Source organism: Neophocaena asiaeorientalis, unplaced genomic scaffold (genome assembly GCF_003031525.2).
Source record: "Neophocaena asiaeorientalis asiaeorientalis breed wild unplaced genomic scaffold, Neophocaena_asiaeorientalis_V1.1 scaffold40, whole genome shotgun sequence".
NCBI classification, from domain to species: domain Eukaryota; kingdom Metazoa; phylum Chordata; class Mammalia; order Artiodactyla; family Phocoenidae; genus Neophocaena; species Neophocaena asiaeorientalis.
Window position 1 is genome coordinate 5,514,155 of NW_020185335.1, and position 24,758 is coordinate 5,538,912.

The window sequence follows — 24,758 nt, forward strand, 5'->3', positions numbered from 1 at the left end:
AACCCTTAGAAGACGTAAGTTTGCTCTTCCAAAAAGATAAATATTGAGACTGCAATTTCATTGTAGCTGGAGAAGGGTGGGTCAACCTACGTGTTTAATCTTGTTCAACTGAACAACACAGCAATCTAGTGTAATTATGACACCGTGGGAAAGTTAAAATTAATAGATATGTATAGAAACTGGAACCAAAACCCCCAATTCCAATTACAAATTAGACAAGAGAAGGACTGAGGGATTTCATCGGGTTCAAATAATTGAGAATTGTCCTATCTACCAAAGATTCTAAGGACTATTCTTAGACTAGAATAGAATATTCTTATCAACCCAAGGCTGATCAATTCCATTCTACAATCACCCACATCACCCCTATTTAGCAGGAAGTAGCCAGAGGGGTCATTGCCCCTTTTCCCGTAAGATTGTGGAATGGACATTGACAGTGGGGAATTGTAATAGGGAATAACAAATCTGACTCCATATTAGATCTGTTTCTTTTACTTTAACCTTTGATTTCTGTTGCTTTTGCTACAAGTTAATCACTAAAATGATGTTGCCTATTGCATGAAGCATACATAATTGCCCGTCTCAGGTAACCCTGCCCCCTCTGCCTGAATGTTAAACTAAAATACCTTTGTTCAGCTCACAGGGAAACATCCTGACCCAAGCCACCTGTGAATGACTGCAGGAAAGAAGAAATTAACATATCCCCTCCTGGAGTCTGGTGAAACCAGAGGATATTTGCAAAACGTATGGGCTTTTTACTTTACCTCCTCACTTGCCCCTCTCTGTTCTATAAAAGAAACTAGAATCCAGGGCTTCCCTCGTGGCGCAGTGGTTAAGAATCCGCCGGCCACTGCAGGGCACACGGGTTCAAGCCCTGGTCTGGGAAGATCCCACATGCCGCGGAGCAACTAAGCCCATGTGCCACAACTACTGACCCTGCGCTCTAGAGCCCGTGAGCCTCAACTACTGAATCCCGCCCGCCTAGAGCCCATGCTCCGCAACAAGAGAAGCCACTGCAATGAGAAGCCCAAGCACCGCAAGGAAGAGTAGCCCCCGCTCGCCACAACTAGAGAAAGCCCGTGCGCAGCAACAAAGACCCAACTCGGCCAAAAATAAATTAATTAACAAAAAAAGAAACTCGCATCCAGACCCCCTGCAAGACGGTTCTCTAGGACCCTAGTCTGCCATCTTCTCAGACTCCCAGCTTTCCAAATAAAGTTGTTATTCCTTGCCCCAACACCTCCTCTCTTGATTTATTGGCCTGTCATGCGGCGAGCAGAACGAGCTTGGACTCGGTAACAATGAGAGTCAACTTCTCCTAAGATTGCTCAACGTAAATAGGAATCCTGTGGGCAGTGGAGGTCGGGGTTCCTACTAGGCTGGTCCTCAGGGACTTTGCCTCATTGAGCTCCATTCGGCTGACCAAAGGGGAAAGAGTGGGAAGCCAGAGATCAAGCGAGAGCAAAGTGAGAGCGACACAGAGGAAGAGAGAGAAAGGGAGATATTGGAGGAGAGAAAACTGAAGAACGACTAAGACAGAGACCTGGAGAAAAAGACATAAAAAGAGCTAAAGGGATAAGGAAGGAGGGCACACAGACACACGGAGACATAAACATCGGAAGAGAGAGATGCAGACGCAAAGAGACATCCAGACACAGAGAGAGAAAGAGGCTCAGAGACAAGGAGTCGCGGGCAGAGACATTCAGAGCAAAGAAGGAGAATCCAGAGCAGGACTGTCTACATCTGCGCTCGCGCTCACACTAAATTTGTCGGCTAGGACCGCCTGGTGCAGCCCAGGAAAAGAAGATCGGATCATCCGGACCGCGCACTCCTCTAAGCTAGCTTAGACACCCTCCAGGGGACGGATCCCAGCGGCGGGCATCTTGCCCTACCCTCGTCCAGCCAGTGGTGGCGCTCAGAGGCCGAAGGGGCATTTTCCCCAACCAACGAGGTCTCAGAAGGCTCCCAAAGCCTCGCCCACAAGCACCCCAGTTAGGCCTGGGCTCCTAATCTGCATGGCTCCGCCCACAGAGCCCTATCTTCGGAAGTGAGGTCAGCTCGGCCTTTTGCCGGTCTGGGCAGGCCCTGATCAGCCTACACATTGCCTTTGCAAACTCACCCCTCTGCGCCATGAGCATGTCCACGGCTCGCGCTTGCCTTTTTCCAGAGGCCGCTAAGACCTTCGCCTGCCTGAATACCCAGACACCCACGAATACTTCCTACATCTGAGAGGCCCGCCTCTCGCCTTAGAAGCTGAGTCCCATAGGCTGACCAGCCTGCGCACAGCACTCCGATTGGAAGCGGCGACTGTCCGTCCGTCAATCATTTTCTCTCTGTCAGACTCCACTCCACCCTCACGCCCCTGCCTTTCCTGGTGGATAAATGAGGGTGAAGTTGCCTCAGCTCTGGCGAGCACGTCTATAGACCAGGCACGGGCATCTATCATGACCTAGGCTGCGAACCTCCTCCAGTGAAGAGAGGAATAGGCTCGAATCTTCGATTGGGTCCAGAGAGACGTCAGTCAAGGGATCGGCGGGTGCAATAGCAATCGGACGCACAGTATTGGTAGAGATACGAAGCCGACGGAAAGCGGCGGAACGGCTTCGCTTGATTGGGCCATAAAGGAGGCAGTGCCACCCTCCGTACTCCGGATTGGCTGAACGTGATCCGCGCTCCCCTCACGCCGGCAACCTTGGGTACGAGAAGTGGCCCGGACTCGGCCCTGTTAGCCGCTGGTGCGGGTGCGGTGGGAACGAGGGCAGAAGGGGCTCTGGGTTCCGGGCCAGATCCGACGTAGATCCGGGAGTGGCGCGCTCCTTCTCTACGGTGAGGGAACACAAGTGGGCGGCGGGAGAGAGGGTTCCGGCGCCCGGCGAGCGAATGAAGGTCCGCAACCGGAAGTGTCTTCAGTTCCGCGTCGCACCCGGAAGTGTGGCAAGAGCGCGGCCACATCCGGAAGTGTGATGCTTCCGCGGCTGCGGGAAGTAATGGTACCTGGCCAATTGAGATACGGAGTTAAAACAGGTGTTTATATATCTTTATTTCCAGAGGCTCGGTAGAGCCTCACTTTTCGGAAAGTGTTGGAGGTTGCAAGTATGTGGTCGTGTTTTTGAATGTCTCATCCTGTTGAAACGCGAGGGGAAACGAGCCCCAGGAGTGTGTACAAGGGGGCCAGGTTCAGTAACAGCTTTTACGAAGTTTCTTTTGCTGCGGGTCACTCTCCATTCCCCTCCCCCACAGGGATGTGCAGATGGAGGCCGGAGGAGGCACTGCTGCCCCAGCCCCCGGGGACGCGGAGGACTTGGAGGAGATGCGGTTCCCCAGTGGGGAGGCTAGAGACGGTGGAGGGATTTGCAGGGACCTACCCGGTACTGGAGATGCGAGCGTGGAAAAAACAGGTATGCATTCCCTTCACTGGGGTCTTGGAAGGAATCCCTAGTGGGTGTTATTGTTGGGGGAGGTCCAAGGGGGACCAGAGGGGAGCCTTTTGGGACTCGGGGAAGTAGTTTAAACCATAGCTTGGGTCAGTGGGAAGTCATTGTGTACTCAGGTTGTAGTTTAAATCATTGAGGAGTGAAAAAGAAATGAATGGGCGTCAATGGATGTTCACTGGGGAGTTGGTATGAATTTAGGTAATGGAAGAATCAGAAAGGGATCCGTTGGGGTTAGAAAGGGGCACTAGGGATTGAGGATGTTAAGGTCAGTGAATGACCAAAAAAATGTTAATACGGTCAAAGGGGGACTATTTAGAAGTCAGTCCCCCTTTGACCCCTTTGGGGTCTTTAAATCATTGAGGTGGGAAAGGGGATCAGTGGGGGCCAGTGGGTGCTCAGAGTATTTACATCATTGAGGAGTTGATGGGAGTTGTTGGAGGGCGTCTTTAAGGAACCAGATCTTTGTGGACGTTAATGATGATCATTGATGGGGAGACAGTGGACATCAGTGAAATTATCTGGGGAGTCAGAGGACCAGTAGGAAGATCTTTGAAGACTCTGATGTACGTGTAAAGGTATAGAGTGGAGGATCAGCGGAAGTCATTGCGGAATGAGTGCTCATTGACCACTTTGGAATTAGTGGATGTTAATGCGGTCATTGGGAAGGATCAGTACACTTAACTGAAAATCAGTAATTTGGGGGGGGAGGGCGTCTTTGAGAGCTTGTTGGCAAGTATTGGGAGTAGGTACTTGGGGACTGTCAATGAGAAAATGAGGGAACATGAGGTCATTGGGATTTTATGAGGAAAGTATTGATACATAGTTTGCCAGTGGATAACACTGGCTGTCACTGGGGATCAGTGGACATCAACTAAAATAAATGGGAGGGTAGTCAGTAGAGGGCAATGAAATTGTGGATTTTATTGGTGAATGTTAATGATGGTCATGGTGAAGGGCAACAGAGGTCATTAAAGTCCTGTGTGTTAGTGGATGTTATGGTGGTTATTGTAGGGAGGGGAGTGGATAACAGTGAGAATAAAGGGAAGTCATATCAATGAGAATAAAAGTCAGGGGAGTCAGTGGAGGTCACTGGAAGTCTTGGATGTTAGTAGAGGTTAACGGTGGTCATTCTTGGGAATGCAGTGGACATGGAGTAGATTAAATTGTGGGTCGGGGCAGTCATTGAAGGTCATTGACGACCCAGGTATTAGTGATGTTAATGTGGGGTCATTGGAATGTTAGTGAACAGCAGTGGGAATGAATGGGGGTGAGGAGAGTCCTAAAGATCCAGATGTTAGTGGCTAATCATGGCAGAATTTGGATTAGTGGTCACCACCAAGACTGGGAGAGTCAATGGGGTCATTAGGACCAGTGGACATCAGTGAGAATATATAAGGGGTTAGGGTGGTGAGGGGCACATTCAAAGACACAGATGGTAATAGATATAATGGTAGCTATTGAGGGGTGAGTAGACACCAGGAAAATAAATGAGAGGTCCGAGATTAATGGGGGAATCATTGAAGAGGAAGATATTGATAATCATTCAGAGGCAGTGGAGTGCTTTGAAGACTTCGGAATGGCAGTCATTGAAAGGGGAATAATTAGTCTGTAGGGATATAAAGGGTTCAGTAATGACAGTGAGATGGGATTATTGGAGTTTTAGGGGGATCGTTGAAACCTAAGTGTTAGTGGATGTCATTGAGGGGCAGAGGAGACACCTGGAGGTCTGTGTCAGCAGCAGGGGGTCATTGCAGGGCTGGTAGGGATTTGGTTGGTCTGTGGGCACATGGGGTTAATGGGAGTCCACAGGCAGATGACTCACCAGGGGCTCCCTTTCAGGATCCGAGACCAAGGACCAGCCACCCGGCCTGCTGCTCCAGTCCGAGGCTCCATCATGCACCTATGGGTTCTGGGGTCCGGCAGCCTCTGAGAACAGTCCCGTGGGCGGCCCTGAGAGTGGCTCAGGGGGCCAGGGCGGGGACCCCAGTGACGAGGACTGGCGCAGCAAGCGGAAGCACGTGTTTGTGCTGAGTGAGGCTGGCAAGCCCATCTACTCGCGGTATGGTAGCGTGGAGGCATTGTCAACTACCATGGGTGTGATGACAGCTCTCGTGTCCTTTGTGCAGAGTGCAGGAGATGCCATTCGCGCCATCTATGCTGGTGAGCAAAGGGGCAGGAGGCAGAACAGGTGACGGTGACTGGGACTGTGGCTGTCTGTCCGGCAGTAGGTCTTTCTGTCTGTCTGGCTGCCTGGGGGACTATCCAGCTAGTTAGGAGTGAGTCAGTGTGTGTGGAGGCTGGCCAGGCGTCTGTCTGTCTGTTGGCCCTGCTGGGTTCTGAGTGATTAACTCGCTGGGATCTAAGTAACTGGCTGGATATTTCCTTCTTGCCTAAGAGGGTGAGTTTGGGGGCTGTTTGGCTGAGTTGGCGCCTTTCTAGCTCTGTTAGTCCTTGCCGCATCTTCCTCACCCCATGCTGTGTGCCTGATTCCCTGACCATCCCGTCGTGTCTCTGCAAATGTCCAAACTCGCCCAGTTTGTCCTTACCTTAGTGCTGTGTCCCTAGAGTGACCGTGTGGGCTTGGACCAGGAGTGTATGCCTTCTGGGGAAGGGTGGAAGAGCCCCACCTGAGCCCGTCTTGTCACCACTGACGCATCTCTACCCCCTGCCCCTTCCCTCCCCCAGAGGACCACAAGCTGGTGTTCCTGCAGCAGGGCCCACTGCTGCTGGTGGCCGTGTCAAGGACGCCTCAGTCAGCGGCACAGCTGCGGGGGGAGCTTATGGCCGTGCACGCACAGATCGTGAGCACCCTGACGCGTGCCAGCGTGGCCCGCATCTTCGCGCGCAAGCAGAACTACGACCTCCGCCGCCTGCTGGCCGGCTCAGAGCGCACTCTAGACCGGCTTCTGGACAGTGTGGAGCGGGACCCGGGTGCCCTGCTGCTGGGCGCCGTGCGCTGCGTCCCTCTCGCTCGCCCGCTGCGGGATGCGCTGGGTGCGCTGCTCCGACGTTGCACGGCGCCTGGCCTGGCCCTCTCGGTGCTGGCGGTTGGCGGCCGCCTGGTGACAGCAGCCCAGGAGCGGACCGTGCTGGCCGAGTGCCGGCTGGACCCAGCCGACCTGCAGTTGCTGCTGGACTGGGTGGGGGCACCGGCCTTTGCGGCGGGCGAGGCCTGGGCGCCTGTGTGCCTGCCCCGCTTCAATCCCGATGGCTTCTTTTACGCCTACGTGGCCCGCCTGGACGCCATGCCGGTCTGCCTGCTGCTGCTCGGCACCGACCCCGAGGCCTTCCACGACATGGCCACCTGCCGGCGCCTGGTCGAGGATGGCATGCACTCCCTTGGGGCCATGCGCACCCTCAGGGAGGCTGCCAGCTTCTCCAACACCCCATCGGCCGGTGCCTCGGCCTACAGTGTGCAGGCTGTGGAGGCCGCCGGCCTCCGGCACTTCCTCTATAAGCCGCTGGACATCCCCGACCATCACCGCCAGCTGCCCCAGTTTACCAGGTGGGCCCCTACCCTGCGAGCAAGTGGCCCGGTGGGAAGGCTTATCTAACTGGAAGGTTCGGCAACTCATAGACGTGAGTCTGGAGAGACAGCCAGCCATGCTCTAGAGAGATGCAATAGAATGGGCCTGCCCGATGCGGGAGGTTCAGCCACCAACCTCGAGAATTCCCCTGTTCTAATGGAGAGGAGGGCCCCAGGACTCAAGGAATCCCCGAGTTTGATGGGGAGCTTAGGCCCTGTGAAGCCTCCAGTCTAATGGGGGAGGCTCAGCTCCTAACTTAACTGAACTCCCTAGACTGAGGGGAGATAGGCCAGCCAAGAAAGCCCAAGACTGACCTTGTCCCCCACCTCCGTCCATCACTGCAGCCCAGAGCTGGAGGCCCCATACAGCAGACAGGAGGAGCGACAGCGCCTGTCCGACCTGTACCACCGCCTGCACGCGCGCCTCCACAACACCTCCCGGCCCCTGCGCCTCATTTACCACGTGGCTGAGAAGGAGACGCTGCTGGCCTGGGTGAGTTGAGTGGGGGTCTCTGAAGGAGTTAACTGCCCCACTTCAAGCCTTCTTTCCCTCCCCTGTATCCCCTCCAGCTGTGACAGCCTCCTTCAAGTGCACCACGACTTGGCCTGGGCTGCGGTTCTGCCTCCAGAAGTGTCCTGGCCCCACTCCGTGTGTCTGTGAAACCCAGCAGTTGCAGTGTCCAGAACCTTTAGTCCCACCATTCTGTTGACCGTTCCCTCGGTCAACAGTAACCATCTGGTAAAATACCAGAGAAACAACCAGTAGAGAGTCTGGTGGTTTTTTGGGTTTTTTTCTGGAAAAACAAATTTATTTTAAAAATTTTAAAATTACTGAAAACATTTAAAATGTTCTAAGTAGCAATAACTGTCTCTATCAGACAATACAAGTGTGAAAATTGCTAGCAGAAATATGAAAAGACGCATACTATTTCAGGTAAAATTGAAATACAAAGTTTTCTGAATTTCATTCAATAACGTGTTTCCAGATATTAGGATCTTCTGCCATCATGTGGAAATTTTTGAAATTACACTTACACAAAAAATTCCTGTATCTGACTGGAGTATTCCAGTCAATACTAGAAGGAATAAATGAATCCAGTTGTAAACAAGGTAAATATTCTTAGAAGAATTTAGTGAAAATTACCATGCACAGTTGCTCCTCGTTTCTGTCTCCTTCCAGAGAGAAGATGGTGTTCACTGTAGCTTAAGGAAACTGCATGACAGACACTCAACTTCTTTTTCTGTTTCCAAGATTCTTAGCAGTTATGCCTAGGACTCTCCCAGTTCATGATCTTAAATTTCTTAAATACTCTTTAATTATCTCTTTCCATTCTTAGGCACTTAAAACACAAAAGTGCCAAATCTGAATTTGTTCTTCACATAAAACAGAAATTAAGTTTTCTTCTTTTTAGACACATGCATTGACACTTGTAGACAAACCACCAGTCTACAGTAGAGTGTCTCCTGGTTAGCCACCAGTAGAGTGTCTTTGACTTTCAAGAGGCCCCGTTATCCACCATCACTGTGCTCGCCGATTTCCCATGAGCCCCGCCCACATGTCTGCAGGTACCGGTTGAGCTTTGACTCCATGAGTTCCCAGCAGTCTTGAACACTACAGGCTTGGTCCCCTGCTGTGCCTTCCACCTGGGGTATCCTTCCCTGGGGTCTCTTCAGGGCTCCTGTCCTCACTTCCTATGGGTCTATTCAAGGTCAGCTTCAGGGAGTTTGGTCACGTGACTCCACTGGAAATGGCACTTTGCCCTAGATTCTGCTATTTAGTGCATATTTATTAAATCATTTATTTGCATGCCTGTTATGTATCAGGCATTGTTCTAGGCTGAGAATTTTATTTAATCAAATAAAATTTCTTTAACTTTCATTTTCAAGCAATTTTAGACTTACAAAGAAGTTGCAAAAAGTTACTTTAAATAGGTCCTTCACGTAGTTTCTCCAGACGTTAACATAACCACAGGAACCCATTAAATCAGGGAATTAACATCAGTACAATCACATCTTATCCACAGACCTCATTCAGACTTCACCACTTGTCCCACTAATGTCCTTTTACTGGTCCAGAATCCAGTCCAGGATCACATATTAGATTTGTTTATTGTGTCTCCCTAGCCTCTTTTATTCTGGAATATTTCCTCAGTCTTTTTTTTGTCTTTTATGACTTGGGCACTTTTAGAAAGTACCAGCCAGTTAGTTTGTAGAATGTCTCTCAACTTGGGTTTTTCTAATATTTTATCAAGACTAAATTGAGGTCATGCATTTTGGGCAAGTGTATCACAGAAGTGATGTTGCGTCCTTTTCTGCTTCATATCAGGAGGACCGCAATGTCACTGTATCCCATTGATGATGTTAACTTCTGTCACTTCATTAAGGTGGTAGCTGCTAGGTTTCTCCACTTTAAAGTTAGGTGTTTTTGCCCTTTGTAATTAGTAAATATCTTGTGGTGATTATGTCAGTGTTCTCTTTTTCACCGTATTTTCATCCCCTAATTTTAATATCCATTAATGATTTTTGCCTTTGACAGTTGTTTCTCCAGTATTTACCAGATGGTTACTTTTCTAACTCCATCATAACTTCATTTATTGGTTGAGATTCTACTGTATGGAAGAACTTTCCCTGCTCCTATTTATTTGTTGAATTTTGAATTTTATAGTATGGAATTTTCTTGAATTCAGTGGGCTGAAGTCTTTTCCTTTCATTTATTTTTGTGCTCAAATTGTCTGAGTTAGCCAGCAGAGCCATGATTTAGCCAGACTGGCCCCTGTGTCTTTTTGACACGTCTGCATGACCGCTTAAGCACTTCTAACTTTCTGGCACAAGAAGACAGTCCAAGCTCATTTTGTATTTTCTCTGTGCCAGTCCTGAAACTGGCCATCTGTCCAATGAGCCCTTGTACCTTTCAGTGGAGGACGGTATTTCAAAAACAAGATCTGGTAGGCCCAGGATTTTAAATCGGGTGGTCAGGAAATGACATCCACTGTCATGTCATTTGGGAGGGGAGGTCCCAGGTCGTGTGGGTATCTCCAGGAACAGTACACCTGGCAGAGGGAAAGGACTGTGCAAATGCCATGAGGTGAGGCTGAGCCTGGTTATGTTTGAGGAACAGCAAGGAGAGGCTAGAGTGGCTGGAACAGAGAGAGCGAGGGGGAGAGCAGAGAGAGGTGATGTGGAAAGGTGCTGGTGACCTGGTCAGGTTAAGCCTCTCAGGTTGGAAGGAAGATTAAATTGCGTTAATCCTCCTATTATGCCCAGGCTACAGATGATAAAAACAGGTGTGTGGAGCTTAGAACAGGACTTTGTATACAACCATTGCTCATTAAACGTTAAGCATTGTTGTCACCATCCCCAGTGCACACGAGTGAACTGAGGTCCAGAGAGTGTACATACGCACACACAGAGCCAGCATCACCCAGCTGAAGCCACTAGATCTCGCTGATCCCTTGGCCCACTCATGATACGATAGCATCAGCTTACCCACTTTAGCCCACTGACCAGGCAGCACCAAGGAGGAGCTGCTGCCAGGTGCACCTTCCAAACGGGACAGGTATGGGGCTAGGGTGGGGTGGACAGCACCGGGCACGGCTGACCCTGTCTCCTCTCAAACCCCCAGGTGACCTCCAAATTTGAGCTGTACACCTGCCTCAGCCCCCTGGTGACCAAGGCAGGTGCCATCCTCGTAGTGACCAAACTCCTGCGTTGGGTGAAGAAAGAGGAGGATCGTCTGTTCATTCGTTACCCACCCAAGTACTCCACGCCCCCAGCAGCCCCAGCTGCCTCCGCGGACCAAGCTTCCCATAATGGCCTGTTTACTGGACCTTGAGAGGCGGAGCTCCCAGACTGTGCCGTGTGGGGAACCACCACCTTTGGCTTTTACTTCCTGTCTCCACCCTGGAAATGGGCTGGGGCGGGGGGGTTGCTGGTGGTGGTGTCTGTGACTGGTCTCTGTCTCCCCGGGCAATGGAGCGAGATCTGGGGGGCTGCCCACACATGAGCGATGGGTGGCAGTGTGACTGCACACAGGTGAGCAGGCTGCTTCCCCAGCCCCCTTCTGCCCCTCCACCGCTGGGGAAATACTTAGGACTCCCTCTTCCCCTCCCTCTGCCACACCTCCACTTGGATGATGTTACAGCCTCTGTCAGGGACCGTCTCCTCCAGTCCTGGGCACCACACCCTCCGTCCTGCATCAGGGGTTTGCCTCCCCAACGAGATCTCAGCCCTGAGGGTCCAGGGCTGGCCAGGGTCTCCTTGGGTGGCCCACGGGGGTTCTGGAATTGGAATGCAGGACCAGCCTGTGCCCAGAAACGGCCTGAAGATATTTTACAGAAAAAAACTGCATATAAAAAGCCTAAAACCGACCCCCATAAGGACATTCCTTTGTGCTTCATGTACTTCATCTTTACCCAGTCAAAAATGACCCCCATCAGTGCTGGCTGCTGCTAATATTGAGAAGATGGCCTCCAGCGTCTACCTGTCTGTGTAACCCGGGGCAAAGCACCTGACTTCACATGGTGGCTGAGATCCAGAATTTTTACATAGAGCCACTTACCTTCCACGGCTCATTCTACTCACTCGTGAAATGGAATACCTAACCTCTCATAGGCTGTTAAGTGAGGATTCGTGAACGAAAAGGGACTCAACGCTTGCGTACCACCACACAGCGTATGGACATTTGTCCCAGACTTGCACAACCTGCACAACACAAGCATCTTAGAGAGGGAGATGGCGAGACCTGCCTGTAATTTCCATGCGTGCATGCAGCGCTCACTCGCCAACGACCAAGACCCTAGTTTTGCCCTTCTTTTCTCTAACCTGGAGTTGCAGGCCTCGTGGTGCACGCGTGCGGGCCAACTGTCGCTCGGGGGCTCTGGGCTGTCCCCTCCCGGGAGCTGAAAGCCCATCGCTCCTCACCCTGGTCAACTGACGCACAGACACGCACTGGACGCGTGCGCTCTGCACAGCCTATACGCCCTCGCGTGATTTTTTTTTTTTTTAAGCCAATCATCGTCCCAAGCGCAGGCGCGCCAGTCGTGCGAGCGTTGGAAAATGGCGGGGAAGTTGGACCCTTCCAAAGCGGCGCCACCGGTAGTCCTTGAGGAGGCAGAAGGTATTGAGGGCAAGTGGGCCTCTGGTGGCCAGGGTAGAAGGAAGGGAGGCTTCGTGCCCTTACAATAATGAAATATTGAGAGCAGTACTTAAAGCAGAAAAATTGTAAGCCTTTTATAAAAACAAAAAAAAGCTCTTCAACAAAGTGCAGATAAATAACATGTATATTCTCAGCAGGTCGATTAATTGCTGTCAACTTTATTGGCTATATTGCTTACGTATTTTAAAGTAAACAATAGACTGAATACTTCAGTATGCATCTCTTCAAACAAAAGAGGGGTGGGTGGTCTCACAGAACCCACTCAGCTGCTGCCATAGCTAAGAAAATCAACAGTAATTCCCCAATATCATGAGTTCACACCCAGCCCATATCACACTTTGCATGGACTCTTAAATCTTAATTGTGAATGGCCACTCTCACAGACGGCTTCTTTGGAGAAAATTCTCCAGGGCATTTTGTTGATATTGACATCACACACCCCAGTGAGAGGAAAGCCAAAATTTTCCTAGAGGGAGTTAAAAATTTAGGTCTAGCCAAAAGAAGAAAATCTCCCAAGACAATGATCCCCTGTTAGCCACTAGCATTTTTTTTTAATTACAGAAAGTTTCAAAATGTACCAAAGCACAGGAAATAGCATGATGAATGCCCTTGTACCCATCGCTCTGTATCAACTGTTTCGACTCTCGGCCCTCCTTTCATTGATCTCTGACCACCTTTCCTACACACTCTAAACCATCATATTCACGAGCACATTGGATTGCATCTTTCCAGATATATCTATGCAGATGACAATAATTATGCACTTGTATATTGTCTGTCTTAGGATGTGAGCTTCATGAGAACAGACCAATTATTGCCGTTTCCCCAGCACCTGAAACAATGCCTGCTTGGCATATAGTAGGTGCTCAGTAATTTTTTTACTGCGTGAATAATGAAATAGCTAACACTGAGAGCTCTCTTAGATTTTGGCCTCACATTGAGTGCAAGCTTTCAACAAGAAATAAGACACATGCCAATAAATCTTCCTTATTAAGCACTTAGTATAGCTGCCACTGTGCTTTAAAAAAAGAAAAAGACTATTATTATCAATTTTTTTTTAAAAAGGAAGTTATGATCAACTTTGCCAGCAATGGAGAAAGTTGAAAAGCATATCAAGTTACCATTTCTAACCCATCAAAATTGGCTTCAGAAAAATATATCTGGTATTTTCATATCTTCAGTCACCATGCTTGGTAATCTTACAATACACAGATGTGTGGGCCAAGCAGGGTCATTGGAATGTTGTTGATGGAAGCAAAACACAGGCGCAATCACGAAATGACTAAATTTAGGTATATCCATGCATTATGGAATGCCTGTATAGTGGACATTTTTTCTTAAGAGGCAGGAAAAAAATTCCCATTTAATTTAATTAATTAAAATTAATTTTAAAAAGAGAAGATGGTGATTCATTAACAGCGAGTGAGCTTCAAAAGAGATCATATTCTTATGAGAGAAAAGCAAAGTTGGGATTAAAAAAAGAAAAAAAAAAAGAAGAGGCAGTTCAACTACAGCGCTATGTGTGCTGCTTAGAAAAATGTCTAAAGGCTAAAGGCCTAACTGGTGACTCTCAACAAGAGACTTGGATTTTGGGGGCTGTGTAGAGGTGGAAGCATTTTTGTAAGTTTTTAGAAAGGAAAATGTAAGTAGTGCTAAATAATATTAAAATATAAGAGAAAACATGCTGAATGGCATCTGAGGATCATACATTAATATTGGTCAATATTAACATCTCTGTTTTGATGGTTATACTGCAGTTACCTGGTAGAGTCCCCTTATAAATAGGAAATACATACTGGAATATTAAGAAATAATGGGTCATGATGCCTGCAATTTATGTGCGGTAATGCTCACAAATGGGAAATCTGATACAAGGGCAAATAACCCTGTGGCCTATTTCTACAACTTTTATGTATTCAATACATCTGAAATTATTTCAAAATAAAGTGTTTCAAAGGGGTTCATGCTCTATAGGCTGTTTTGTTTTGTCACATTGATTTTTTTTTTTTTTTTTTTTTGCGGTACACGGCCCTCTCACTGTTGTGGCCTCTCCCGTTACGGAGCACAGGCTCCGGACGCGCAGGCTCTGCGGCCATGGCTCACGGGCCCAGCTGCTCCGCGGCATGTGGGATCCTCCCGGACCGGGGCACGAACCCGTGTCCCCTGCATCGGCAGGCGGACTCTCAACCACTGCGCCACCAGGGAAGCTCTGTCACATTGATTTTTTTAAACTTTTGTCAAGATGTTAGCTGGACTATTTGAAAGATTAACTGATCACCTATGATCTTACTGTGTGACTAGGATTAGCAATGCAGTGGAGAGGATCACATGGTCGTTCTATTTGTAGTTTTTTAAGGAACCTCCATACTGTTCTCCTTAGTGACTATACCAATTTACATTCCCACCAACGGTGCAGGAGGGTTCCCTTTTCTCCACACCCTCTCTCCAGCATTTGTTGTTTGTAGATTTTTGGATGACGGTCATTCTGACTGGTGTGAGGTGATACGTCATTATAGTTTTGATTTGCATTTCTCTAATAGTGATGTTGAGCATCTCTTCATGTGCTTTTTGGCCATCTGTATGTCTTCTTTGGAGAAATGTCTATTTAGATCTTCTGCCCGTTTTTGATTGTGTGTTTTGTTTTTTTTTTAATTGAGCTGCATGAGCTGTTTGTATATTTTGGAGATTAATCCCTTGTCAGTTGTTTCATTTACAAATATTTTCTCCATTCTGAGGGCATATACCAGAGAAAACCATAATTCTAAAAGATACATGTGCCCCAGTGTTCACTATTTACAATAGCTAGGACATGGAAGCAACCTAAATGTCCATCAATAGAAGAATGGATAAAGAATATGTGTTACATATATAAAATGGAATATTACTCAGCCATAAAAAAGGACAAAATAATGCCATTTGCAGCAACAGGGATGGACCTAGAGATTGTGAGACTGAGTAAGTCAGACACAGAAAGACAAATATTGTATGATGTTGCTTATATGTGGAATCTTAAAAAAGGTACAAATGGGTACAAATTTACAAAACAGAAGTAGAGTCATGGATGTAGAAAACAAACTTATGGTTACCAGGGGATAAGGGTGGGAGGAGGGATAAACTGGGAGATTGGGGTTGACATATACACACTACTATATATAAAATAGATAACTAATAAGAACCTGCTATATAGCACAGGAAACTCTATTCTATACTCTGTAATGGCCTATATGGGAAAAGAATCTTTAAAAAAAAAAAGTGGATATATGCATATGTATAACTGATTCACTTTGCTGTACACCTGAAACTAACACAACGTTGTAAATCAACCATACTGCAATAAAAAAATAAATGCAGTGGAGAGGAAAAACACAGATGGAGCCTTCACAGAAATGGTTCAACAAGCCAGCTGTGAAAGACATATGGAGACAATCAGGGGAAACCACATATGTTGTGGGCATTTTATGATATAAATGATCCTATGATTAGTGATGATTGCTAATCTTGTCGGTGTGATTATAGGATTGGAGTCATCTAAGAAAATGTCTTCTAGTAGTTGAGACTTTCTTTTTTTTTAGTTGAGACTCAATGAAGTATCTAGGGATGAAATGTCATGAAGTCTGGGGCTTGCTTGAAAATACTTTAGCACAAGAAAAACATAGCTGAAGCAAATATGTGTTTTTCGGCTGAAGCAAATATTAATGATTGTCAGATCTGGACAAAGTAAACTGGAGTTCATCATGGTATCCTCTCTACTTCCATGTGCCTTTGGAAATTTTCATAATATTAAAAACAAAACAAGTAACCACAAATATCTCCCTTCATTATTAAAGTAGATTTAATTTTTTTATTTCATTCCAAATATTAAGAATATTTAAAGAACATAAAAGTCTCCAGAGGAGACATACCAACCAATGATACCAGATAAAAGCAATGAGATTTATGCAAAATTAAATTAATACATACCAATTTGTAAAAGATCTCAGACAAGACAAAAAGATGTAAAGAAACTGAACATACCACCAAATATTTCAACAAAATTTAATAAGCTTAGATCAAGAAGCCCTGATTGTTTTTTTCCCCCGAGGCTCGTGGGATCTTAGTTTCCTGATCAGGGATCAAACCCAGGTCCCGGCAGCGAGAGTGCCGAGTCCCAACCACTGGACCTCCAGGGAATTCCCAAGAACCCCTGATTTGCAACGTGAGTTTTAATGGCTGCAAAGAATTTTATCCTCTGAATGTACTGTAGTCAACCAAGGTACCTTTAAGTTGCTTCCGTCTTTTAAGATTATGAACAATGGAACGATCTTGCCCACCATCCTTAATTATTTCCTTAAAATGTCTAGAGGTGGAATTTCTGATCCAGAGGAGTTGAGGAAGTTTTTAATATTTACTACCAGAAAGTTTGAAATGAAATGCTGTTTTTGCCTATCCCATTGGCAAAGGTGACAAAGGTTGACGTTTCCTTTTTTTTTTTTTTTCGGTTGGGATTGAGGGGAGCAGAATCCTTCACAGGTGGTGTTATGTTCTTCCATCAGGAGGCTTATAATATTCAATTGTCTTTCGTGGATGTTAGCAGCCATTAGTAAACCATTTCCTAGACCCATCAGTTCTTTAAGAATTTGCAAATTGTGGCCTATACTGATTTTAAAGAAATTCATATGAAATTGTTCTGTCCTACTGCATTGCTTAAAACTTCATACTGGTTTGGAACAGCAGTAGCAGCAAAAGTGCATCCCCTTCTCTCACACCTGAATTTCATTAAAGGGATGTCTGTGGTGTTCTCTGACCTCTCAGGAAGAAACGGCCATTAGGGGTCCTGATTCATCTAGCACACACCATCAACCCTAGAGACACAAGACGGGGTTCTGGGAGTTCCTTGATGGTCCAGTGGTTAGGACTCCATGCTTTCACTGCCAAGGGCCTGGGTTCAATCCCTGGTCAAGGAACTAAAATTCCACAAACCGTGTGGTGCAGCCAAAAAAACAAAAAAGGACAGGGGTCCTGCAGGGACCCTGCTCTGGCTGGAAAGCTGCCCCTCAGCCTATCTTTGGTTCAGCCCAGGGGTGTCCTCAGAACCCAGTGAGGCTTTCTTCCTCCCTGCCCAGATTAGCTTGGACCTCTCCTCAGTCCCCTCTCACTGTCACTGGGTGCTGCAATTCTGATTTTTGTCTCCACAGGTCAGACCAAGGCTTCAAAGAAGACTGAAGAGTTGCTGGAAATGGTGAAGAAGCTGCAGAAAGGTCATGTGCCTCCTCGTGTCTGAGGCTTAGCCTGAGGTTTTGAGTCAGGAAGATGTGGTTCAAACCCACCCTCTCAACTCACAACCTTGGGAAATTATCCCGTTGCACTTTCTCCCTCTTATACAATTTAATTCTTTAAACCAAAAACACAACTTCAAAATTCAAGAAGTAGGGCTTCCCTGGTGGCGCAGTGGTTGAGAGTCCGCCTGCAGATGCAGGGGACACGGGTTCGTGTCCCGGCCCGGGAAGAAACGCTCACACACACCCCAGCCATCCATTTCCCTGACGCATTGCCAGCAGCAACTATTTTTAAATTCTTAGGTATTTTTCTAGACATTAAAAAACATACATTCTTGGGTGTGTATTCTTTGCCCTCCTTTTTAATATACAAATGGCAATGCAAACAGCTTTGCCCCTTGCTTTGCTTGTTGATGGGAGACTGGGAGCCAGCCAGCATCCAGTACCCACAACGGGGCTGGGGCAGAGTTCTGGCCGTGTTTGAGGTTGGATCCCCCCCAGTCCATCAGCAGCTTAAAATGCTACAATCCATTGGTCTGTTCCAAATAAAGGGGAACCTCCCCTTCCCCTGACTCTGTGGCCACATGCAAAAGTACATTGGAGCTGCTGCCTAGACTAAACTTAGGTAGAGGAATTGCGTGATTGAAAATGCAGTGACTGCCCGTCTCCAGTAAAACAAAGACCCCAGGGGTTTGTATCATAATCAGCACCTCGGAGAGCACTCAGTCTCCCGGAAGTCACAGGAGATGAAGGTAGTGGCCTCTGGAAATCCAGAACTTGAACTTAACTCCAGAGTGTCTCACAGGCTGGTAGTGAGACCCAGCGAGGGTTGGGCAGATTTTTATCTCAACCCTGTGCTCCCAACCTTGAAGCCAGAGAGAGACGAGGAGGGCTTCCCCATACGGAGCACTGAAATTCGGAATGTGAGACGTTAGCGATGACGCCCTAAAGAGACAGTTGATCTCCCTGTCATTGGAGAAGTTGATAGCTGTCAAAATGACATTTTCCCCATACCTCATATGAGGTCAGCACCAGAGTCCAGGTGGGCAGAAGCGACAACCCACCCCGCCAGCCTTTTCATGGAGGGGCAGGGGGGTCTCCCTTGTCTCCCACCACATTCAGATTTCCATGTAGAAGCCTCTACCACATCCCAGGAGGCCCTGGGCGATCTGCCACTCCCACTTCCCCACTTGGCCTCCAGCTACTCTCCACTAGCTCACTAGAGCCACACGAGCTACAGCAGACCGCTTGGCCATATATTTTGGGCATGTGCCTCACTCAGCCCCACTGCGGGGGCTTTGCACTCATCGTCCTTCTGTCTGGCGTGTCCCTCACCCCACAGAACTGCAGGGCTGTCATCCTTCACATCATTTGGGGCCTCTCCACATCTCAAGAGGCACCTTCTACCCTTTCATTCTTCAGCCCCTTGCTTCACTTTATTTCCCTTCCTGGCGTTTCCTGCCACCAGCATTGACATCATGAATCTTTGTTTAGTGTCCATCTCTCCCACCCAGAATGCAAGCCCTGCAAGGGCTTCTTACAGAGCCTGGGACACAGCGCACACGCAATAATTCTGATCCATAGCAGCAGAGACAGAGTGGCAACACCCGCCCCCTCCTTCTGCCTTAGACAGCCAGGCATCTGCCTTCTCTGGCTCAATCTTTCTTTCCTTCTGCAGAGGGAAGCCTGGAGCCACAGGTCGAAGACCTGATTAACCGGATTAATGAGCTTCAGCAAGGTAAGCTCCGGGACGTTAGACGGCCAGCTGCCCAAGAGGGACCTGGGCTTTGAAAGTCTCCACTTCCTCATCTATGAGATCCAGGCCCCTCCGGGCTGCCTGAAGATGAGTGCACAGTGTCATGGTCTGTGAGAGAATAGCAAGGCTAGTGGCTGCACTCACACCGTGTCTCCTTCCCTTTTTTGACCCAGCAAAGAAGAAATCCAGCGAGGAACTGGGAGAAGCCCAAGCCCTCTGGGAGGCCCTGCGTAGGGACCTGGACTCCTGTAAGTGGGACCAGAAGAGGGACCCAGAGATCTCATGACCGGTGCTGACGTTCCTGTGCACACCTCAGGGTCTTTGCAAGGGCTGTTCCGTCCACCTGAGAGGTTCTCGTCCTACATAATCCACATTGCCTCGTGCTATCTCGAGTCACCTTTCAGCTCTCAGCTGAAACTTCACCCCAACAGGTCTACCTTGATGGCCCCCTCTAAAAATAGAACACCACCTTCTCTCACTCCCCTGCTTGATTTATTTCTTCACAGCCTTTATTTCTACTTGACGTGGTGTACTTTTGTATTTCTCATCATCTCTACCCTCAGTATAAACCATAGGCATCCTACACAAGGGAGCCCTTCAGCCCTTCACTACTTCGGCACTTACAGGGAATGTGTGCCCCGAGCGGGAAAACCTGGACCAGGATGGTCCCCAGCGGGAGATGGGTGCACGGTTGGTGAGGAGATACCTCTCCTCCCCTGAGGCTGTATCATATCTTCTTTGTGACCTTGGGCCTTCCCTTTGCATGAAGTTGCAGTCGGGGCACAGGATGAGGCCCCTGGAGACTCAAAGTGTCATTGTGTTTTCCAGTGAATGGAGAGAAAGTGCACCTGGAGGAGGTTTTGAGCAAAAAGCAAGGTATTTACCAGCTGCTTCGTCCTCATTATTCTACCACATCACCCCACAAATGCCTGAAGTTCTCAGACAGCCAGAGGAATCCCCCTGACATCTGAGTCAGGGTGGCCCCCTCTCTGCTCAGATCTCTCCCTTGGCTGCCATCTGACTCGGAGTAAGCACTGAGTCAGTGCCCTCCAATGCCCAGCATGAGGCAAGGCCCCTTGCTTCTACCCAGCCCTGAGTTCTCAAGAGCTCTCACAAAGCCCCTTGGTTCCTCCTCCCACAGAGGCACTGAGGACCCTCCAGCTGCACTGCCAAAGGAAGGAAAGTGAGGCTCAGAGGTAAGAGGTCCTGCCCAGCTCTTCCCCGCCTTTTTCCCCAGCCCGAGGGAGGAGTGGGCAAGAGCTAGGGAAAATAAATCTTGGACACACACTCCTCAATTTCCCTTTCTATAAAATCGAGTGGCTAGACAAGAGGCACCCCTTTTCATCATTAATATTAAGTGGTGGTGTTAAAATGAACTCATTTAATCATTCATTGCTAGTTTCTTTATCAAATAAATTTTATCCGTTGGTATTATTCTAAGTCTTCCCCTATTGGTTAGCCAGTTCTTCTGCCATCCATTCATTTGTTTATCTGTCTACTCACTTATGACCCCAGCCACCCATTTACCCAGCCATCCATCTACCCACCCATCCACCCACTGTCCCACTCATCCGTACATACATCTGTACAACTATCCAACTCTTCATCCAGACAGACAGCCATTATCTCTCCAGCCTTCCATCTAATCATCTTTCACCCATCCAATCATTCATTCATCTTCTCTCCACCTTTCCAATCATCCATTTAACCATTCATTTCTTTCCCCAGCCATCCATCCAGACAGCTATCCATCCTTCTGACAATCTTTCCTTTATTTCTCCATCCCTCCATCACCCCTCCACTCATCATTTCTCTAACCAGACATCATCTCTCCAGCCTACCATTCACCCATCCAGTTCACTGTCCATCCAGCCATCTATCCATCTATCTCTCCATCCTTTGAACCTTTACATTCTTGTGACCAGAAGTCTCAAATGCTGGCACATCATGATTTTAATAATGTGGTAAAACTTGTTGTTAGTTAAAGTGTATATATGCTTAACCACACCACACCTACCACTGTCTGATGAGCAGTTTATGTTCATTTATCAACTAATCCTCGCAATGACAGTACCACCATTTTACATATGAGGAAACTGAGACCCAGAGAGGTTAAATAACTTGTCCAAATCACAGTGGAATAGCAGATCCAGGCCTCAATCTAGGACTTTATAATTTATGAAACTAAACTACTGTACCCTTCACAAAGGTTTCTTGGGAAGGCATGGTTTGATGGGGGACAGAATGGACAGGGTGATAGTGTCAAGAGAGGCCTATAAAGGTTCACATTTGCTCAGAGGAAAGGAGAATGAGGACACCCAGCCCCTCTCCTGCTGGAAGGAGTGGGGGCTCATTCAGAGAATATAACTGAGGGTTCTCTTTCCTTTCCCAGGAAGTACATGTTGGCGGAGCACATGGAACAAATTTCTATCCATAACTCTCAGATCACAGAGAGTCAAGGACAGAGGAAGCCGGGGTAACCCTGGGTCTAGGGCCTGGGGTGGCGCGGTGTGGGGAATGGGAGTGGGGCTTGCATGAGGGAGAGTTTGTTGGAAGTGGTGCTGTTGGAAGCAAGGCTTGGAGGAAAAAGCCCATAAAGGGGCTGCTAGCAAGGGACCACCAGGCAAAGATCTGAAGGCCTATGAATGAGAAACCCCCGGACTGGGCCAGGCTGGGTGTCAGTCCCACCATGTGTTTTCTCATTCCTGGATATCGGCCCCTAGGTTGCACGTGGAAGAACGACTGGAGGATTTGACAAGCCAGCACAAGGACCCCTGGGAATTCCACGTGAGCCATTATCATTGCCTCCACCAAAGCCACTCCTCCCCTGGCTTCAGTGTCTCTGCTGATCAGCCCAGGGTCCACCTACTGCTCAGGCCCAATGCCGAGGGGTAGTCCTTGACTCCTTTCTTCCTCTCACCGCCTCAACTCAGTCCTTCAGCCTCTACCTTAAACCCAACCACATCTCATCATCCCCCACTGCCACACCCAGCATCCATTGCCCAGAGTGTTGCAGTAGCCATTGCTGATCGTGCTTCCCTCCTGCTTGCCTAGAGTACTTATCCTGCAGTGGCAAATGGGAACTCCGAACCAGACAGACATGTTCAGGGCATTCCTTCGTTCAACCAATGTCTCTGGATGTGTCCAACAGCATTCCAAAGGGGCCAAGTCTTTGCTGTCCCCAAGTTGGTTAGGAGCAAGGAGATGCATACCCAGACTCTAAACAAGAAAATAAGTAGATAATGTAACGCCAGTGGGGAAGTCCTGTCTGAGCAGGTGTCATCTGAACACAGACACGAAGGAAGTGAGGAAGCCATGCGGGTATCTGAGTGCCAATGTCCCTGGGAGGCTGAACTGTGCCTGGAGTATTTGAGGAAAAGCAAACAGTGAGGCTGGGGGATGAGACAGTGGGAAGAGATGAGGTTTAAGGTACACGGGGACATGGGAAGTGATTGAGGGGGAGAGCATCTATGCCAGCGCCCGGCCACAGCAGAAGCTGCACACAGAATTCACGGAGAGCTGAATGAATGAATGAACGCCCTAATTCAAGTAAGGACTTCCCGAGAGGCGCGAAGGAGGAGGGGCCAGGAGGACAGCTGGACGGACAAGGCTCCTCTCTCTCTTCACAGATGCTGAAGCAGCGACTGGCCTGGGAGATCCGTGCCCTGCAGAGCAGCAAGGAGCAGCTGCTCACCGAAGGTGGGACTCCTGCGCGGGGTGGGGTCGGAGCCGGGGCGGCAGGCGGGAGCTCCCGGCCCCGCCCATGACGCCCCGCCCACCCGCAGAGAGGCAGGCGCGGGCCAAGCTGGAGACGGTGGAGCGGCGGCTGCGCTCGCCGTCCGAAGTCCAGAGCGCCCCGGCAGAGAAAGACGGGTAAGAGGGGAAAGGACGGGGGTGGGGCCCGAGGTCCGCCCCGCCAACACCTCCCCTTCTGCCCCTCCCAGAAGGGCGGGGCCTCCGCGGGCTGGGGTCTCCTCCCGCCGGGGCTTCTCTGCTGTCTTCAGGGCTCAGAGTGTCAGTCGCTTCCTCCCTGTGCCCCCTCCACACTCCCTCTCTCTTCCTCCTCCCCTCTGACCCTTCTCCGCAGGCTGAAGGCGGAGCTGGAGAAACTCGGGGGGCAGGTCCCCGCCCAGACTCAGACCACCCCAGACGACCGGGCCGGAGAGGTAGAGAGCCCGGGATGGAGGCCAGACGGGCCGAAGACACAGCGGGCGGGATCTGGGATCCGGAGCCCCTCTGAGAGGGGGGTGTGCGGGTGCAGGGCGTCCTCGGGGCGGTGGGGACAGGGAAAGGGCGGCGCGGGCCAGCGTGGGCGGGCGCCAGGGCCCCAAAGCCTGACTCTCAGCTCCCGCAGGCCGGCCCCCAGCTCCCCGGCGAGGGCGACCTGGCGCCGCCGGCGGAGCTGGCCCTGACGCCCCCCTAGGCCAGTAGGACCCACCCGGCCCCACCTTCCTTCAAGTGCCGCCCGGAAATAAAGGCGACGTTTGCGGACCATCCTCCAGCTCCCCGGCTGAGTCTGTGCCACAGGAGTCATTGGGGGTGGGGGTCGTGCCCTTCCTCTCTCCGGGAGAAGGGGGAGTGGTTCCGGAAGTCTGGGCGGGGCCTCGCCGGACTCTGCCCACCAGTCCCTTGGCCGGCTCAGGACGCGGGAGCTCTGTATACGCCCCCGACAGCTCAATGACTGGGTGGGTGTCAAGACCACTCCATCTCCACGGCCTCATCTCGGGTTCCTGAACCGTCTGTTTTACCACTAAGGGCTAGAAGGGACGTGTTAAAAACCCGCTGCAGGTCCTGTCAGTCTCCTGTGGTTCAGAGTAAAATCCCAGCCTCCTAGAGTCCCTGCATTACCCACAGACTCCCTCGGACCTGCCCGCCTACCTGGCCTCACCTCTCACACCCTCACACGTTTGCTTCAAGCCACACAGCTGATTTTCCACCCTTCTCCAAGCACCTTGTCATCTCAGGGCTTTTGCCCTGCTGTGTCGTCATCTGGGGTGCCCTTACCCCAGTCTCCTCGGAGTGCAGGACTGTTAAGGATGTCAGCAGCTCAGGAGGCTGGCCTGGGGGACCCAGTTCCAAAGGGCACCTTGCCACCTGCTAAGCACGTGTGGGTTAAACAAGCATTTGCTGAATGTCTGCTTGTGTACCAGGCACTATGGTAGGCCCCGGATTTTAAGTAGCAGTGTCAGGGAGGATGTCACTGAGGTAGTGGTGCCTGAGCAGGGAGGTGAGGGGGCAGGCAAGGGAGCGAGCCCCGTAGGTGTCTGGGCGAAGGGGCGCTGGGCAGAGGGGATAGCGCCCACAAGGGCTGTGGAGGGGACTGAGTTTGTCCAGTGCGAGGAGTGTCTGGAGGAGGCCAGTGTGGTGGAGCCGAGCGAGGTGACCAGGCACGGGGTAGAGTGCTGGCCCTGGAAGGGGGACGCCTTCGACACTCGGACATGCATTGTCCGAGGAGACACACATGCTGACAGAGCAAGACACTTCATTGGGGAGGGGCGCCCGGGTGCAGAGCAGCAGGGTAAGGGAACCGAGGAGGACCGCTCTGCCACGTGGCTCGCAGTCTCAGGTTTTATGGTGATGGGGTTAGTTTCCAGGTTGTCTCTGGCCAATCATTCTGACTCAGGGTCCTTCC

The 24,758-nt window shown here is 49.7% G+C and overlaps 2 protein-coding genes across 5 annotated transcripts; both read left to right on the forward strand.

Moving 5' to 3' along the window:
- The first annotated feature begins 2,565 nt into the window (after nt 1–2,565).
- Nucleotides 2,566–12,320, forward strand: MON1B (MON1 vesicular trafficking associated B). Of its 3 annotated transcripts, none has more exons than XM_024735604.1 (6): nt 2,566–2,696; nt 3,241–3,398; nt 5,274–5,594; nt 6,120–6,939; nt 7,306–7,453; nt 10,583–12,320. In XM_024735604.1, exons 2-6 carry the CDS (start codon nt 3,251–3,253, stop codon nt 10,790–10,792), a joined length of 1,647 nt encoding a protein of 548 aa, XP_024591372.1. In that variant the 5' UTR covers nt 2,566–2,696; nt 3,241–3,250; the 3' UTR covers nt 10,793–12,320. The 3 variants fall into 3 exon arrangements, with proteins under 3 accessions (XP_024591372.1, XP_024591370.1, XP_024591369.1); XM_024735602.1 differs by lacking the exon at nt 2,566–2,696 and adding an exon at nt 2,700–2,826; XM_024735601.1 differs by lacking the exon at nt 2,566–2,696 and adding an exon at nt 2,845–3,024.
- SYCE1L (synaptonemal complex central element protein 1 like) lies at nt 11,963–23,622 on the forward strand. Of its 2 annotated transcripts, XM_024735606.1 has the most exons (12): nt 11,963–12,076; nt 17,290–17,352; nt 19,049–19,108; nt 19,300–19,374; nt 19,955–20,002; nt 20,268–20,322; nt 21,519–21,602; nt 21,850–21,913; nt 22,756–22,825; nt 22,912–22,999; nt 23,214–23,292; nt 23,481–23,622. In XM_024735606.1, exons 1-12 carry the CDS (start codon nt 12,016–12,018, stop codon nt 23,547–23,549), a joined length of 816 nt encoding a protein of 271 aa, XP_024591374.1. In that variant the 5' UTR covers nt 11,963–12,015; the 3' UTR covers nt 23,550–23,622. The 2 variants fall into 2 exon arrangements, with proteins under 2 accessions (XP_024591374.1, XP_024591373.1); XM_024735605.1 differs by having other exon boundaries at nt 23,214–23,610.
- Nucleotides 23,623–24,758: the final 1,136 nt, after the last annotated feature.